Source organism: Rhinolophus sinicus, linkage group LG15 (genome assembly GCF_036562045.2).
Source record: "Rhinolophus sinicus isolate RSC01 linkage group LG15, ASM3656204v1, whole genome shotgun sequence".
Lineage (NCBI taxonomy): Eukaryota > Metazoa > Chordata > Mammalia > Chiroptera > Rhinolophidae > Rhinolophus > Rhinolophus sinicus.
The window spans coordinates 13,089,144-13,105,072 of record NC_133764.1 but is presented as its reverse complement, the minus strand read 5'-3'; the positions used below and the strand labels follow the sequence as shown (position 1 = coordinate 13,105,072).

Below are 15,929 nucleotides of genomic sequence, written 5' to 3'. Positions count from 1 at the left end.
GAAAATGGAGGGAAGCTGGTGGATGGCCCCTCCCGAAACCTCTCACCTCTAATGCCACTCTCTAGGTGCCTCGGGGACTACGAAGAAGCTCCAGTCCCACCTAATCTGGGTGTCCTACAGCACCTTGGCCCTGCTGTGCTGTCCAGCTTCCCGTGTGACCTTCGGCTGGGCGCCCACCCGCTCTGGTCTGGGACTGCTGAGTGGCCATGGCTCCAAGAGGAGGCCATGTCCTCAACTAACCTGGAAGGCTGTGTGTGCTGGGGCCACGTGGTTGGACAGACCCCCAACCCTGGGTTTGGGCTGCAAGGCCCCTGGGGGCCAGGGAGAAGACAGCCCCCATTGGGTGTGTGGAGAGAGCCTGGCCTGTCACCAGCATATATGATCCTGGGCAATTCCCTGCCTTCTTCAGACCGTGGGGCCAGGAGGCTGGACTGTCCCACGCAGCTTGCTGGACAAGGCACTATCTGTAGCTTTGAAGACCAGACAGCTCCTGGATGGCACAGAGAGGAGGAAGCCCAGGCCTCAGGGTGGCAGTTCAGGCTCTGAAGGGCCTGGAGTGTGGGGACCACAGCCTTTCAGCTGGGCCTCTGACCTCGGTGACATTAGACTCATCCTGGCAGAGCCAGGCACCTGTGTCACTGGGCACTTCCCAACCTGGCTGGTCACTCTGGAGGGTACTTGTCTCTACTGCCTTGGGCTGGCTCTCAGCCTGAAGATCTCTCAGGTGGGGACCATCCCAACAGGGAGCTGGCATCACCAGGGGTGAAGGCCCTGGTGACTGCTACACACCATCCGTGCCCCCAGGTCTGAGATATTTGGGGAGCAGCCCCTGGAGACCCTCTGCTGTTCATCTCGTCCTGGACCCCTCCCGCCCCCCCCAAAGCCAGAAGGACTCCTATACCAGGCTGGGTCCTCTCCAGGGGCAGGGCCCAGAGGACTATTCCCAGAATCCACGGGGCAGTAGCCAGGGCTCTGGCTGCCAGCGGCAGCAGCCACCCACTAAGCTTCCTGACCCAGGGAACAACCTGGGGGAGGCCGAGGCCCAGAGACCAACACCCCAGAGCCACCTGTACCCAAAAGGCGGCAGCAGCTGTTGCTCACACGCATTTATTTCCACATAGCCCACTGCTGCCCTCGGCCTCTGACCACCCCTGTAGTCCCGTCTGCATACACCAACCCATCCTCATAGCCACGCAGGGTGTAGCTGCCAGCTCCACACCAGGCCCCTGGCCCCCAGCGTGGAGCTTCTCATACCCTCTGCTCCACACTCCCTCCCTGCACACTTGCTGGAATCAAGGTGGTTATGGTCTGGGGGCCACTTGTGGCCAGTAGGAGCCCCTAAGAGCCAGCTTAGACAATGCCCTTTGCCCTGTAGTTACTGGCTGGTGTGGCTTTAGTGGTGTGTAAGCTAGTGGAATACCCACTCCCCACCAAGCTCTGGGGCACCCTGGGGGGGCCTAAGCAGGGGGTGGGATCCCCCAAAGACCAGCTTGGCCTCTACCCTCAACCCCAACTGGGGCCCCAACAATGTTTTCTTGTTGTACAAGAACCAGGTCCAAGTGTTGCCTCCTCTTCCTTCCGGAAGCCAAACTGCTCCTTTATTTTTTAGAGCTGCTGATTGTGAATCTCAAGAGTCTTAAGAGAGAAGCCAAATATATTCCTCTTGTAAATGAAGAAATAAACCTATTTAAATCATGCCCTGGTGCCTCCCACAGGACAGCAGCCCAGGGGTGGGGGGTACAAGGAGTGGTCACACCTGTGCTCAGGCAGGGTGGTGGCAGCACTGCACTGGTGGCATCTACCTGCGCTGACTCACTGAACGCGAGCCCTGGACCTGGCGCACACTGCTGGGAGCCAAGTGCCCAGCCCTGTACAGGTCAAGTGTGTTCTGGGCTAAGAAACAGGCCCGCCCAGGGCCGGGGTCTCTGCACCTCCCTGGGACCATGTGGAAAAGGACTCGGCTTGCGCTTGCTGCAGCAGGACGTCCCGGCAGGCTGGTGACAGACCCTCTCCCCCCAGTGCCAGAAGTCAGCACCTCACACAGTGGCTTGTTTATTAAAATCATGGTGAAAAACCAGGAGTCTCTGGGGCTGGCGGGGACGGGCTGAGGGGCACAGCCTGAGCTCAGGGTTTGCTCCCCTTCCTCAGCTGTGCTTTCTTTTTCTTGGCCCCGCTCTGGAAGAGGCTGGGGCTCCTGCTGCCCAGGGACAATCTTGCCTTTTTCCGCGGCAGCGCCGACTGCAGCGCCGGCTGTGGCGACTTGCCTGAGACCTCCTTTGTGGGCAGCTCCTCCTGATGCTGCTTTTCAACAGCAGGCTCCGTGGGGGACACGGGAGTGGCTCCATTCACCTGGGACAGCTTCCGGTTTTTCTTGTGTCGCTTTGGGGTCTTGGCAGGGGTGCTGGGGCTAGTGGTGGGGGGCTTTGGGGCTGGACTCTGGGCTGCAGGACTTTTGGCCTCAGGTATCCCATTGACCTGGGCTTCCGCTGCAACCTTAGCCTTCCTCCTTTTCCTCTTCCTCTTGCCTGTGCTGGGGGGCTGGTCCCCACTGGTGGCTGCAGGCGTGGCATCCTCCTTTTGCGTGGTGCCCTCCGACTTGCGTTTCTTGCGCTTCTTGGTCTCTGGCAAGAATCCCTTTTTCTTGCGCTTATTGCTAACGGGGCTCTGCGTGGGGCCTTCCTTGGAATCCTTCTTCTCCAACTTGGGGCGCCTGGGAGGAAGTGAGCAAAATAAGGAAGTGTCCAGCAAGGGCAGGAGTGGCCTTCACGTCTGTGGTCCCATGGGACCCAAGCTGCCCAAAGCTCCCACACTGGGGCACACACATCAGAACGTGGGCAGCGTGAGGCCCTCCCCAAACCTACTGGACTCCGAGGATCCTCATGGCCTGCCAGTAGAGGTCATAGAGGCGGCAGGAGCCGGTCGAGTGCTCCCCCTGCTGCACCCTCTGCTGCAGCTTCTGCTGTTGGCTCTGCAGCACGCCCCGGACACCGCTCAGGTCCACGGTGAGCTTCTGCAGGGGTGGGAAAGCAGTGGCTGCAGTGGGGAGGGGAAGCAGGGCCTCTTCCCAGTATTTGGTCCCCAGTCCTCCCACCCTTGCCCAGTAAGTACCTCTCCAGTAACCCCATGCCCCCTTCTGGACCCCCAGCCACTCCTTCCGCCTGTAAAGCACCAGTTTATCTTGCCTTGGGAGGAAAAACAGAGCCCCAGGTGCCACGTTCGTTCCCTCTTCCCACAGACAGAAGGCCCGATCTCCTCTTCCTCACCTCCTACTCAATCCCCCCCTTGGTGGCTCTGGCCCACCCACCTCTGAGGAGACCATGCAGTGACCTCAGGGTAGCCAAAGCCTTTCTTCCCATCCCGTCCTCCCTGCCACATACTGAATGGGTTGTTTTTGAAATCCACTGGCTTCCAGAACACCCTTCTTTCTGGCTTTGTACTACCACGCAGCATCGCTTCTCTGCCTGCTGTTCTATCAGGCCCGAGCCCAGGCTGTCTCCTCCCTCTAATACCCTCTCAGCAAGCTCGCTCTGCACGTGGGCTTTGACCAGTGTCTATGCTGAGGCCTCCCAGACTTTTCCCTCTGGGCCAGCCTGAGGCAACCAGACGTTCATCCACAGCTGCCTTCTGGCCCCCACTCTGAGGGCCCCCTGCCTCCTCTCTGCAGGCCTGGAAACCTCTCTCCTTCTTACTAGCTGCCCACCAGGAATCTCCTTCACTTCCTCCCATGGTCCCCCGCCCTCCCAGCCTCTTCTCAGCTTTCCTACTGGAACATGACAACAGCACACCCTCTCACCCTGACTTACCCTGGCCAGGCACAGGTATGGCACTCTCCTCTCCCAAGTCAATCACCTGTGTCCACGGCTCTCAAACCACCATAAAAACAGCCCTGATTCCTCCCCTGGCATCCAGAACCTTCCGCCTGCCTGCTGACCTCCCTCCTGAGCCCAAGGGCTCACCTCATGATTAATGATCCGGAAAAGAGTGTTGAGCAGCTCCAAGGAGGACCGCTCCTTCAGGTTCTCTGACTTGGTCTGCGTCTCACCCAGCGCCCGCAGGTTCTACGGAGAAAGCGGCCCCCAAACCATTTCCCACACCAGAGACTAAAGCCCCAAGGGAAGAAACGTCTCCTGGGGCAGCCACAAACCCACCCTGAGGCATAGGATCCCAGGAACCCTTGCTCCTTGGGTCCCAGAGAAGCGCCCCTGATGGGGGTGTGGGAGGAGCTGTGGCATTACCTCAGTGACCTTTGTCAGGATCTGGCCAATCAGCTGCTCCCACTCAGGGTCCTCAAAGCACAGTCTCAGCTCCCGAATGGGCAGGGCCTTCTGGAGCAGCAGGCAGGCCTGCGCCTGGGGTGGGGGAATGGTATCACCAGGAGCCTCGGCATGCTGGGCCAAGGCTCAGGTACCCACAGGGGACCCCATGAGCTCGGGAGTCTGCTGGGCACGCTAAGGCCACAACAACTCTAGGCTGTGTGTAAGGGACTGCCTGCTGCTCTGGGTCCAACCTGCATAGGCTGTCACAACAGCAGCTCTGGGCTCAGTCATCAGCTGCTCCTGTGCCCAATTCTCAAGTAGGTGCGGGGGAAGCAAGGGCTCCCAGCTCAGTAAGAGACGGCAACCGGGATGGACAGTTCCTGACCTTCTTACTGCTCAGTACCATCTTCCTCTAGCTTCCTTGTCCCCCTTCCAGCCCCCCACACCTCACCCCGAGCCTGCCTGTCAGCCCAGCACCTGAGCAGACAGCCAGGGGCTTCTTCTGTGCAGGTCCAAGTGTGAGCGCTAAGGAGCCAAACGGCTTAGGCCACATGGGATGTGGCAGCAGTGGGGACAGCGCTGCCCCCACCCCCACAGCTACTCTGTGCTTACAGTGGGGGAGGGGCAGGGAGGTCAGAGAAGGAGGGGTGGGGTGGGCTCATCCCACCCTCACCCTCACAGGGGCAGCACTCCTAGGCCTCACAAATATTCATTCACAAATGAGTCAAGTGAGTAATTCAGATCTGGGAAGGCGCTTACCTGGTGGCGGGGCCGCGTTTGGCCTGTCACATGCTGGACCACAGTGGGGAGCAGGCTCTTACAGAGCATCTAGGGAGGGAAAGACAGGGCTATGAGATGGGGGACTGGGCTGAGCAGGGGCCCTGAGGTGGGCCAGCCTCTACACTCACCGGGTGCCGGGAGAAGAGGCTGAGGAACATGGGAACGGTGAGCGGGCTGTTGCGCTTGGTCAGGAAGGATATCAGTGCTGATGAGTAGATTGGGGTCACGAGGCTTAAATCCAAGCAGCTGGTAGCCTGGGCCACCTGAGAGAAAGTTGGTGTGATACCAGGGAGAAGACTCTCTGGTTGCCTTCAGAAGGCTGAAAGCTGGGACCTTGGGAAGTCATGGCCTCAACTCCCCATCTGTGAAATGGGCGGATGGTCCCAGCCTGCTGCCTGGGACTTGCTCCTATCTATCAGCACTGGACTTTCTAGGTTGAGCCTTCTTGGGCAAGGGCCTGCTCACCTTGGGGACCTTGGCCTTGGTGCTGGTGTCAGTGCCTGCCTTCTCCTTCTTCGGGGTCTTGCAGATGGACCTTTCAGAAGTGTTCCCCTTCAAGACCCGGAGCAGGTAGAGAGAAGCGTTGAAATAGTAGAGGGAGATGGAGGAGTCGGCCTGGCGGCCAGCCTGCTGCACCAGTCGCTCCACCTGGGTATACAGGGTCTCCACACAGTTGCCCACGTCACGGCAGTAATGCCGGGAGCGGCACAGGTGATGCCTGTTGGGCAGTAAGGGGTAGAGCCTGTTACAACATTCTCTTTCCACTCCTGCTCCCTGCCAAGCAGAACCAACCCCACGAGTAAGGGTCCCAAGTCCCATTTCATGGGGAAACATACACCTAGAGAAGAAAAGGGATTTGACTAAGGCCGCAGAGGGAGGCCCAGGGCCATTTGCAGATTTGCTCTGAGGACAAGCCAAAGGGGAAACCGGCTTCCTAGGCTGAGGCTACACCATTGGCCGAACACCCGACCTGGGTCATGTCTCTTATCTACCCGTCTCTTGTGGGACAGTGGCTTCTGAGACCTTTGTAAAGCAAGACGAGGGTCTGTGTGCTCAGAATCCTATGTGGCCCTGCAGGGCTGGAAACAGAGTAGGGCTGAGGCAGGACACTCAACAAGCCCAACAATGCCCAGGCAGGTGGTGGGGAGAGCTAGCTGAGAAGGGGCAGCGTGGGGCTTGCATGGGAGATGAGTTGGGGGTGCACTGTCTGTCATTCTCTCCCCACCCCCTCTACGCTGTGCACTTGGGATCTCAACTTCCTAGTCTTTCAACTTCTCCAGCATCTCAGTACTCCGGAAAGCAGGTCTGTATTTGCCATCTGCATCATCCCTCTTGCTGGGCTCTCTGCTCTAGTGCAGCCCACACTGCCGCCCATTTCCTAAAAGGCAAAGCACGCCCCCTGCCACGCTCTGAGGACTCTTACGTTCCAGCTCCATCTGACCAGCTCCCCTTTGGACCTTTTCTGCCCTGCCTGCAGCCTACAGGCCGGGTGTACTCTACAGCTCCCAGCACTGTCTTCACCTTCCCAGGGGTCTTCCTTGGCTCCTCCAGACGCGTTAGTGCCCCCACCACTTTGTGCTCCCACTAACTTCTACCTACTCCCAGCCACAGCCCCAGGACAGCACTGCCAGACGACCAGTCTGGGTTCCCAACCGCAGTGACCCTGAGGCCATGGATGGGACTGGGGACCGGCACAGAGCTGGTGCACTAAGTGTTGGAGAAAAGATGGCAGAATCGAGGACTGTGCTAGTGAGTGACTGTGCCCCCGAGGCCGAGCAGTGAGCGGGGAGAGCCAAGTGGGCCGCTGGGGGGGGTGGGGGGGCTGGCCCCGCCCCGCGCTCACGTGAAGATGCGCGCCGTCTTGTGAAGCAGGTCCTGCTCCTGCTTGGTGCTGCTCGTGCGCATGCTGCGCCGGATGATGTTCAGCAGCGGCTCGAGCAGCTCCAGGACCAGCGGGTTCGCGGGCTGCTTGGTCACCAGCACCTCGATCAGGTCCAGGACCTGTGGCCGGGACGGGTGGGCTCAGCCAGGCGTAGGGGCGCGTGCAGAGGCGGGGAGGCTGGACCGGGCCTCGGGCTCACCCTGATCTGGAAGTCCCTCCGGAGCGCCTTCTCCTTCTGCAGCTTGTTCTTCTCGTCCCTCCGGGCCTGGATGCGCAACTTCTGCTCAGCAAAGAGGCTGGCGAGGTTCTGGTCCAGCGCCATCATGGCCTCATCCCCCAGCTCCTCGTCGTCGTCGTCGTCGTCCTCTCCACCCTGTGGGACGGGTGCCAGTGAGCAGCCTGGCCTCGCGCAGGCACAGGCGGACAGACAGATAGGCGCAGGAGCCCTCCCCGCTTCCGCTCACCAGCGCCTTCCCTGCCTGCAGCACTGCCATCAGCTGCTCCCGGAAGCAAGGGTCCACGTCCCCGTCCCGGTCCTCCTCGTCGCTTTCCTCCTCGTCACTCTCCTCCTCACTTGCGGAGTTCTTGTTGTCCTCGCTGTCCGAACTCTTGTCCTGCGGGGGGGCCGTGTCACACCTCCCCTTCGCTCACCACGTGACTGCCCGCCCTGCCCTGCCCCCTGCTGGCAAGTACCTCCTCATCCTCCAGCTGCTTTTCGGAATCATCCATGACCACTACGTTGTCCTCCTCGTCCTGGCTCTGCTCTGGGTTTAGCACCTGCAGGACAGTCCCAGACAGCTGACCCTTTACCCTCCTCAGACCACTGGGCCCTGTTGACTGCCCTTCTCTGACCATGCCTTGTCCAGTCTTGGCCAAAAGGCCAAGGGAGGAAAACGGAGCCCAAGAGGGCAGGCCACATCCTCCAGTGCTCGGTGCCAGCACCCCCGCGATAGACCTGACGACCACTCAGCACGCCCTGGATCAGGCTCGCATGGCAGCCGAGTTTGAGTGAGGCCCCCACCCACTCTGCAGATTACAGCGAGGATGTGGGCTGATACGACAGCCCTGCTTAGACAGCAGCATGCGGGGCTCATTTCCCCAAAGCCCCAACTCACATCCAGGATTAGCTGCAGGGCACGTGGAGTCAGGTGGGAACAGATGTGGGTAAACACACTCCTGGCCACCTGGCGAATCAGGTGGCTGGGCTGGGCCAGGAGGGCCAAGAGGATCTCCACCAGCACCTCTACCCATGGTGGCTCCTGGAGGTCTGCAAGAGGGGAGAGGACTGAGCCTGCGCAGGGCACTGCGGCCCCATTCTGGCTCCCCATTGTGCCCAGGACGTGCCCTGCCTCCCCCACCCCAGGGATAATGACCCACTGGAGGCCTTGGAGCGGGTCTGGCGGGTCTTCTCCCCCAGGCTCTTCTTGATGCAGGTCTGGATGTCACCCAGGAGGTCGCAGCTCTCTGCGGGGGACTGTGGGTAGGGCAGAAATCAGGAGGCAGGCCCCACTCCCAGCCTTTGCTGAGCTTGGGGAGTGGCTGGCATCAGAGGCCGAGAACACTCTAGCCTGCCTTGGCTAGTCACCCTCACCATCCAGAACGGGGGACGCCAGCCCAGGAGGTGGTGACACTTTACATTTAACATGCAGTCATGGGCTCTGAGATCCCTCAGGGAACATGGAGCCCAATATCCCCATGATGCCAAGGGGCAGAGGGGCGGTTGGGTCAGGGTCACAGGAAGCCAGCAGGCCCCAGTCTCGTGGATCAAAATTCTCGATTTTTTCTCCCACACCTGACTCAACATTATTACAGAGGAAACAATGAAAATCACTAATTTTTAACTAATTTAAAGTGATTTAAACCCATTTTGCTGGGGATAAGTCCAGAATCCAGCCACCCACCTTGCTCGACCAGCCTTGGGGGGACCTCTGAAAACAGCCCATGTAATCCGTGGTACCGAAAAGGCAGACTTTCCCCTCGTCATGCAGCGGGGGCTTCAATGTTTGTGCTGGGGTGGCAGAATAAAGGCCAAAATAGGAGCCCAGAATCCTGGCCATCTTTGTCTCCAGCTCTCTGGCTGTGGCTGGGCTCCATTTTTTATCCAGGAATTTGACAAACCCTTGGTTCAAGTCAAGCTCAGAGATCTCAGGATCTGGGGTAGGCTCAAAATGTGTCACCAGGGCCCTGAGACCCAACCAAGCCAAGGAGCAGAAGGGGCATCATGGCCAACCTTTACCCACACAATTTGTCCACGGGCTGGGCCCGGAGTACCCGAGGCCTGGAAGCAAAATCCACAGCCCAGGGGCGAGAAGGGAGCCACATCTGCTCAGACTACTTCAGACCCGAAGCAGTCCCATAAGAGCCTCATGTGATGAGAGAGGAAAACCTCCAGAGAAATGAGGGTTCAGAGTCAAGAAAAAACCATGAGGGTCAAGAGTTGTTGACACTAACTCAGCTCCACTCATGACCAGCTGGACTAGGAAATCCGCCAGGTGCAACACCCCAGAGCCTTTTCTGGCAAAGCCCTCAAGCCTCTCAGGAGGAAGCCTGTCGTGCCCAGATCCCAGGTCCGTAACTCCCTCCCTTCCAGGCCACCATACCTTGAAGAGGTGGATGCCCACCAGGAGCAGCAGGTGCTGAAAAGCAGTGGCCTTGGCCTCTGAGGAGCGAGCCTCTAATTCCTTCAGAGTCTGCAGCATCCTGGGGCAAGATGGGTGTGCTCTTAGGCCCCTGATGCCGGTGTTAGATGCCAGTGTCCCACCCATCCCCTGGAAATCCTGCCCCTTACCGGTCCCAGGCCTGGCGCTGCTTCGTAGTAAAGGGTGTCAGGGGGGCCGCGTTGCGGCTGTGGTTCAACAGCATGTCTGCAAACTGTACCAGCTGGTAGGTCCAGGACTGCCTGCCCTGGGTCTGCTCCGGCTCCTGCCTAAACTGCGTGCTGAGGGTCTGCAGCAGGCTGGGTGAGGGTGGGGGTTGGGGTCAAGGGCTGGGTCGGTGAACATGGCCCCCTCCCTCCCTCCCCACACCGACCCACTGGAACTCACTGGGCCTCTGCAGTTTCTCCCAGCTTAGAATTGGAGGGAGCAGGTGTCCTCCAGGCCACCTCCCACCCTGCTCGCCCACCTGCAGACCTCTCCCAAGCTGCCCATTGCCTACCTGAAGAAAGCACCGCTGACCACCTCTCGGGCCCGGCCATCCATAGGGAAGGAGAACTGCTGCTTAGTTTCTGGGATCTGGGACGTGGCCTTCTTTGTTTCAAAGAACGAGTGGAAGAAACAAAACCTGGGGCGGGTGGGAGAGCAACCTGTGTTGATTTGGTTAGTGCCACCCGTTTTTAGCAGCCCCTCCTTGAAAGGCATCACTGAGGGCCTGGAGGAGGAGAAGGGAGCCACTCTGGTGATGAGGAAGCAGACATTTCTCAGATCTGGACCAGCATCCCTCCCTTGGAACCAAGACAGATGCGAGGCTGTGTGGCCGCAACCAAGTCACACCGCTCCTTGCCCCCCCCCCCCCACTGGAGCTGGGGTTTGAACGTGTCTCACACCTGGCCACCTCCTCGATCAAGGCCTCCTCCTTCTCCATGTGCAGGCTGTCCACGATGCTGACCAGGCGGAGGATGATCCACTTCCGTAGCCGGGACACAGCCCGCTCAGGCCTGGAGAGCAGAAGCCATTTAGAGAGGGCAAAAGTGGTGCTCCTTTGCCCCATTTTGGAGACAGGACACCAAGATCCCTGCCCCCTGATCACCAGCAGGGGAACACACGTGAGGAAACTGAGGCCTCCTTTGGGAGCTAAGGCTCGGATCTTCCCCTTCCCTTCCATGGAACCAAGACACTGGAGGAGGGAGGGTCTCGGTGTTTGGGCTCGGCAGGTCCAGGAAGCCAACTCCTGAGCCCCGGGCCCCTTCCTGGCCCCCTCACCCCGACCCCGGGCCCCTCACCCGTGGAGTGAAGCATCCTGGGCTTTCTTCTGGTTGCTGGTACTGAAATCCACCAAGGAGTCCAGGTCGGGCTGGAGAAACATGTCCCGCAGCCAGGCTACGTAGCCCTTGAGGGCGGGGGCACTCAGGAATCGCACAACCCGCCAGAAGGTCGGCACAACGGGGAGGCCCTGATTGGTGATGGATGTGAAGGCCACCATCACGGCCAACTGCCGTTCGGGGTCATCCCGGCAGCCTTCCAGGAAGGTTCCCACATACTCGTTCATCTCTGGAGCAAACTTGAACTGGTTCGGGAACTGCAAGAGTCAGGCACAATCCCATCAGCCTCTTACCCAACATGGTAAACCAAGGCCCAGGCTCCCCTGCATAGCCAGGCTCAATTGTCTTACGCCCCAATGCTGCTCTCTGGCATCAGGCCTGTCCCCATCTGACCGCTCCAGCCCCCACACCTCCAACCCCAGAAGGCCCCTCCTTCTCACTGGATCAGGGCAGCTGTTTTCTGGGCTTGAGGCAGGGCAGAGCAGTGGTTCAGAGTCCAGACTGGGCCATCAATCTGACTCGGGTTCAAATCCCACTTCTGCCACCTCTTAGCTGTATCACAGTGGGGCTTAAAATCTCTTATGTGCTTATTACTACGTGCTGGGCACCATGCGACATGTTTTGTGTGGCAGCTTGTTTAATCTTTGTAACAAAACCCTCTGCCGTCGGCCTCTTTTGTCATTTTACAGATGAAGAAAATGAGGCACAAAAAAGCTTAGAAGGAACCTCTGAGGGTCACAGGGCTCCAAGCGGGTGCATATGGGATATGGGGCCGCTCAGCCTGGCCTCCAGCCACGCTCTTCATCACAGCTCTCTATTTTCTGACCTGTCCTTCACCCAGAATTCTAATGGGAATGCATCTCCCCGAAGCTGCTTGTAGAGGTGCAAGGAGCTGGTGAGGGGAACAAACCCAGCAGCATATCCTGTGCACTGGGCACTGCTCTGGGTGCCTTGTGGGTATTAACTGGGTATCATCTTCACCATGACTTTTGAGGAAGCACTGCTCCTCTTGTCTCAGAGATAAAGAGAGGCAGGCACAGGGAAGGGAAGCAAACTACACAAGATCACACAGCTAGTGAGCGGTGGAGCCAGGACTGGCACCCAGCGGTCTGGTCCCCCATTCCACATTCTTAACCGCCACTGGACTCGCCCTCAGCTCAGTGTGGGGCGTACACAGTGCTCAGAACAATTTCAGTGATGAGGATGACACTCCTTCTCATAACACTGGGGTGGATGGAGGCCTAGCTATGCCACTGGCTGGACATGCCTCTGCTGAGGGGCCCTAGGGCAGAAGGGCTGACCTTGTCAAAACTCCATTCGCGGGGAAGCAGTAGTGGAGGGCTCAGGTAGCTCACTTTACCCAGAGGCAAGAGACACCCAGGTCCCAGGCCCCTCTCAACAGCAGCTATGCTTGCTTGCCCATCCCAGGCAGAGGCAGGAAGACCCCCTGTTGCAGGAGCAAAGAGCAAGCTTGTTTTCCAGAAGTTGGCTGATCCCTGAGGCAGCCTACCCCCTTCGAGAAGGAGGCAGCTGGGTTGCCCGGCCCTTTCTGGCAGTGCAGGGCTGCAGGGGCGGCACCCACCTTAGCAGTGACCATGTGTTCCCCGTAATGTCGGATCAGGTCCCCTCGCATCACCAGCTGTAGCTGCTCCTTGGACAGCAGAGGCAGGGCCGCACCCAGCAGGCGGAAACACAGGTAGCTAAGGCGGTGCATGACAGAGCCTGGTCAGAGCCCTGTTTCCCTGGGTGGCTCTCAGGACTACCGGCCCGTCCCTGCTTAACAGAGAAAAGGGGGTGGAGAGCAGACAAGCACCGCACGCACCTGGCTGGCCAGAACTGCTTCTGTAGTAGCCCTTGTTCCACAACTTCCTTCCAGAACCGTGGGAACTTGTCCTCCTCAAGTGCTAGGCGAAGCAGGTCCAGAGCCACAGCGGGCAGCTTGCGCTCCTTCTTCACAGAGGCAGCGGCCATCTTCAGCACAGCCACCAGTCTTTGGAAGAGGTCAGAGGGGACTCAGGGGGCACCCACTGAACAGGTAAGGGCCAGGGCACCCAGGGAAGCAGGGACACCCCCAAGCCATACCAGAAATCTGTGGATGACCAGATGCAGCCCCTTGGCCCCAGGGAGCCCACCCACCCACCTCCCTCACACCTGGGGATATTCTCATCTGAGAAGAGGTCGACCGATCCCATCAGCTTCTCAAGCTTCGCGGGCACCTTCTGATGGGCCAAGAGGAAGAGCGCCAGGTGCTCAGGGGAGGCAAGGACTGAATTCAAGTCGACTTTAAGGACCTTCGGTAGGATCTCCTGCCACATGGCCTCTGGGACCTGAGGCGGGGACAGGTTGAGGGAGGGTGGCTCTCTCTCAGCAGTTCTTGTCTCTCCCCCTGTTCTACCTGCCAGGCTCCGGTGAGGCCCCTGGCACAATGCCAGTCTGAGGTAGGATGGCCACAACCTACCTTGCCAGGCATCAGAATCATGAGAAGGGTATTTGTTAAAAACCTTAAATCCCCAAAGTCCCAGGAAGCTGGGTTTTTAACAAGCACCCAGTGATGCTAATTGGCCTGGGACTGCCATTTTAGTTCTCCTCTTTTGGGTTTTTTAGGACTAACCCATTTCTTATACAAGGGTCCCCAATTGGAGAGCTGGGGTTCAAATTCGGGTCTTCCTGGCTCTGCAGCCAGGGCTATGCAAAAAGCTGGGGCCCAGCTGTTGCTGTCCCTGCCTTTCCTCAGTAGTAAAGGGTCCCAGGTACTAGCCTACCTCCATTCCCCAAGTGGGGCAGTGAGGGCCCTTCAGGGGCCAGCTCTACGCAAAACACTGACAGCAAACATGTTAGTACACTTGCCACATGCCAGGCACTGTTCTAGGCCTGCACTGGCAGCCACTGGCCACATGTGGCTACTGAGCACTGGGCATATGCTCATCTAAATGGAGACTGGCTGTAACTGTAAAATACATACCGGCTTTGGGAGACTGAATGTGACAAAAAACAATGTAAAACATTTCTACAACGTTTTATACTGATTGTATGTTGAAAGAATGCTTTCAGTTACATTTTAGATAACTGAAACATAGACATATGAGGTTAACTATGTTACTAAACTGTACTTATTTCTTTTTACCATTTCAACAGTTACTAAAAAAATGTCAAGTTACACACTCGTTTCTGTGCTGCCCTAGAGTGTTTCCATGCGTTAACTCCCGAGAACGTCCCCATGTTTCTATAACGAGTAGCGCTACCTGAGGTCCCACATCCGGTTAAGAGCATACCTCAGAGAGGATGTCCACCAGGGCCTTCTGGGGCTGCTCTTGCAAGTGGTTGTAGTACTGGGCCAGGGCTTGCAGCAGCTTCACCGCCTTCATCAGGGCCTCTGAGTCCTGGTACCCACAAAGGGGGAGAGGGTATGAGGACATACCACTGTGCCCACCATTCCCAAGCCAGTCCACATCCCCCTGTGTCCCCAAAGCTCTTACCTTCACCAGTCTGCCTGACTGAAAGAGGGCTAGCACCCCAAACAGGTGTGCGAAGAGAGCAGGTCTCATCATGGCCTAGAAAAGGATTCCAGTGAGAAGGGCCCAAGTATTCCCCACCCCGGGTCTGCTGACCTCCCTGAGGCCACTAACTCTCACCTTCTTAATTTTCTGTAGGTCATGTTTCTCTTCTATCTGTTTCAGGATGCTGCACAAGGAGATGTCTTCGAAAGACTGTAACAGCTGCCAGCAGTTGTGGCAGGAGGGAAAGAGGGGCACAGGGGAGTGGCACGGCCAACAGACTTCAACATCCTCCCACTTCTCCCTTCAGCTTCTGCTCGGAGGCCTCGGGCCCCTGCTCCCACCCTAAGGATGCCTCTAAAGCTGCTCATCCCCTCTGAGCAGCGCTAATAATAGAACATGCTGCTTGAATGGAGCTGGAGCCTCCCTGCCTCCCTGCCCCATGCCTATCCCGACTGCAAAAGTATCTCCTTTGGCTCCTAGATTGCTCAACTGAGATTCCCAGATACTCTATGCCCACAGCCTGCTCTGGGCACTCCCCAGGCTAATCCTAAAGGACTGCTCTTTACTGCCTTCCCGATTGTCCAAGTTCCTCAGAAGTGGCCTATAATTAGCTAAGTGCCCTTTCGGGGGAGAGAGCCCTGAACCTGGCAGAGGTAAGGAAACCCACTCCAAAGCTTACTACCCTCAGTAAATGTCAATCCAAAAAGAAAACCGCTCAACCTTCTACTCCACCTGCAGGGGCTTCTCCATGGACAGGCCACGCTCATACACCTCCACGTGGGAACTCCTCCCATCAGCTCAGATGCTACCCGCCACCGCACTTCTCCCTCAGACCACTGACTCCTTCCCTGCCGCTGAGACATCTGCCCTGCTCACTCCCCACCGTTTTGACCAGCGTGGCTGGGCCCCTTCCAGGAGTCACCACCTCACCTGGGCCAGGGCCAGACTGTAGCAGGGCCGGGCGGTTTCTCGTCCAACCCCGAGCCCAGTGATTAGGCGCTTCAGGGCGTACTTCATCTCGGATCCCTGCGGAACCAAGTGCATTCCCGGGTCGACCAGTGACAAGAATCGCACTGCACCAGCCCACCCCCGACTCTCGGCCCGCGCTCATCTGGGCATCCAGGTTCGCGACCGCATGCCCCCAGTCCCGATTCCTGGGGTCCACCACCACCACCTCAGACGTGGGCCCAGGAATTGGGACTGGGGGCATGTGGTCGCGAACCTGGACACAGCCCCCTGCCCCAGGCCCTGCCACCACACCTCTGGTCTCGTGCGCAGATACTGCAGGAGCTTCTCCGTGGCCTGAAGCCGCGTCTCCTGCTGCGGCTTCGCAATGTCCCAGAAGAAGTCCAAGAACTCGCGGCTGTGCTTCAGCAGGCCATGACGGTCGGCAGGCCGGGCGCCGCTCTTCATCGCCTCTCCCGGAGACATAGGCTCCGCGACGTCCTGAGTCTCCATCTGCGCCATGTTCCTGGAACACGTGGGCTCTGCAGACAGCCTCTTCCGGGTCAGATCGCGGCGCATGTGCGCTGGGT

The 15,929-nt window shown here is 58.5% G+C and overlaps 2 protein-coding genes across 5 annotated transcripts in view; one reads left to right on the top strand and one right to left on the bottom strand.

Moving 5' to 3' along the window:
- The window catches only part of SPNS2 (SPNS lysolipid transporter 2, sphingosine-1-phosphate), a 35,377-nt gene extending 33,680 nt beyond the window's left edge, over nt 1–1,697 (top strand). For all 4 annotated transcript variants that reach the window (XR_012492304.1, XM_074320408.1, XM_019743823.2 and 1 more), the window contains one exon: nt 66–1,697. Coding sequence is in view for 1 of the 4 variants with exons in the window: in XM_074320408.1 (XP_074176509.1) it covers nt 66–546 (481 nt within the window). In the remaining 3 variants the exon portion in view is untranslated. The remainder of the gene's footprint in view (nt 1–65) is intronic.
- A 339-nt stretch (nt 1,698–2,036) lies between these two features.
- MYBBP1A (MYB binding protein 1a) lies at nt 2,037–15,899 on the bottom strand. The gene is made up of 26 exons (XM_019743819.2): nt 15,655–15,899; nt 15,325–15,420; nt 14,530–14,613; nt 14,374–14,448; nt 14,170–14,277; nt 13,049–13,224; nt 12,720–12,887; nt 12,480–12,597; nt 10,859–11,154; nt 10,463–10,573; nt 10,075–10,200; nt 9,707–9,874; nt 9,519–9,618; nt 8,296–8,392; nt 8,034–8,185; nt 7,612–7,695; nt 7,383–7,532; nt 7,118–7,291; nt 6,880–7,037; nt 5,502–5,754; nt 5,165–5,299; nt 5,016–5,084; nt 4,236–4,349; nt 3,957–4,058; nt 2,862–3,010; nt 2,037–2,710 (listed from the first exon to the last, which is right to left on the bottom strand). The coding sequence occupies exons 1-26, from the start codon at nt 15,859–15,861 to the stop codon at nt 2,125–2,127; spliced, it is 4,056 nt and encodes a 1,351-aa protein (XP_019599378.2). The 5' UTR covers nt 15,862–15,899; the 3' UTR covers nt 2,037–2,124.
- Nucleotides 15,900–15,929: the final 30 nt, after the last annotated feature.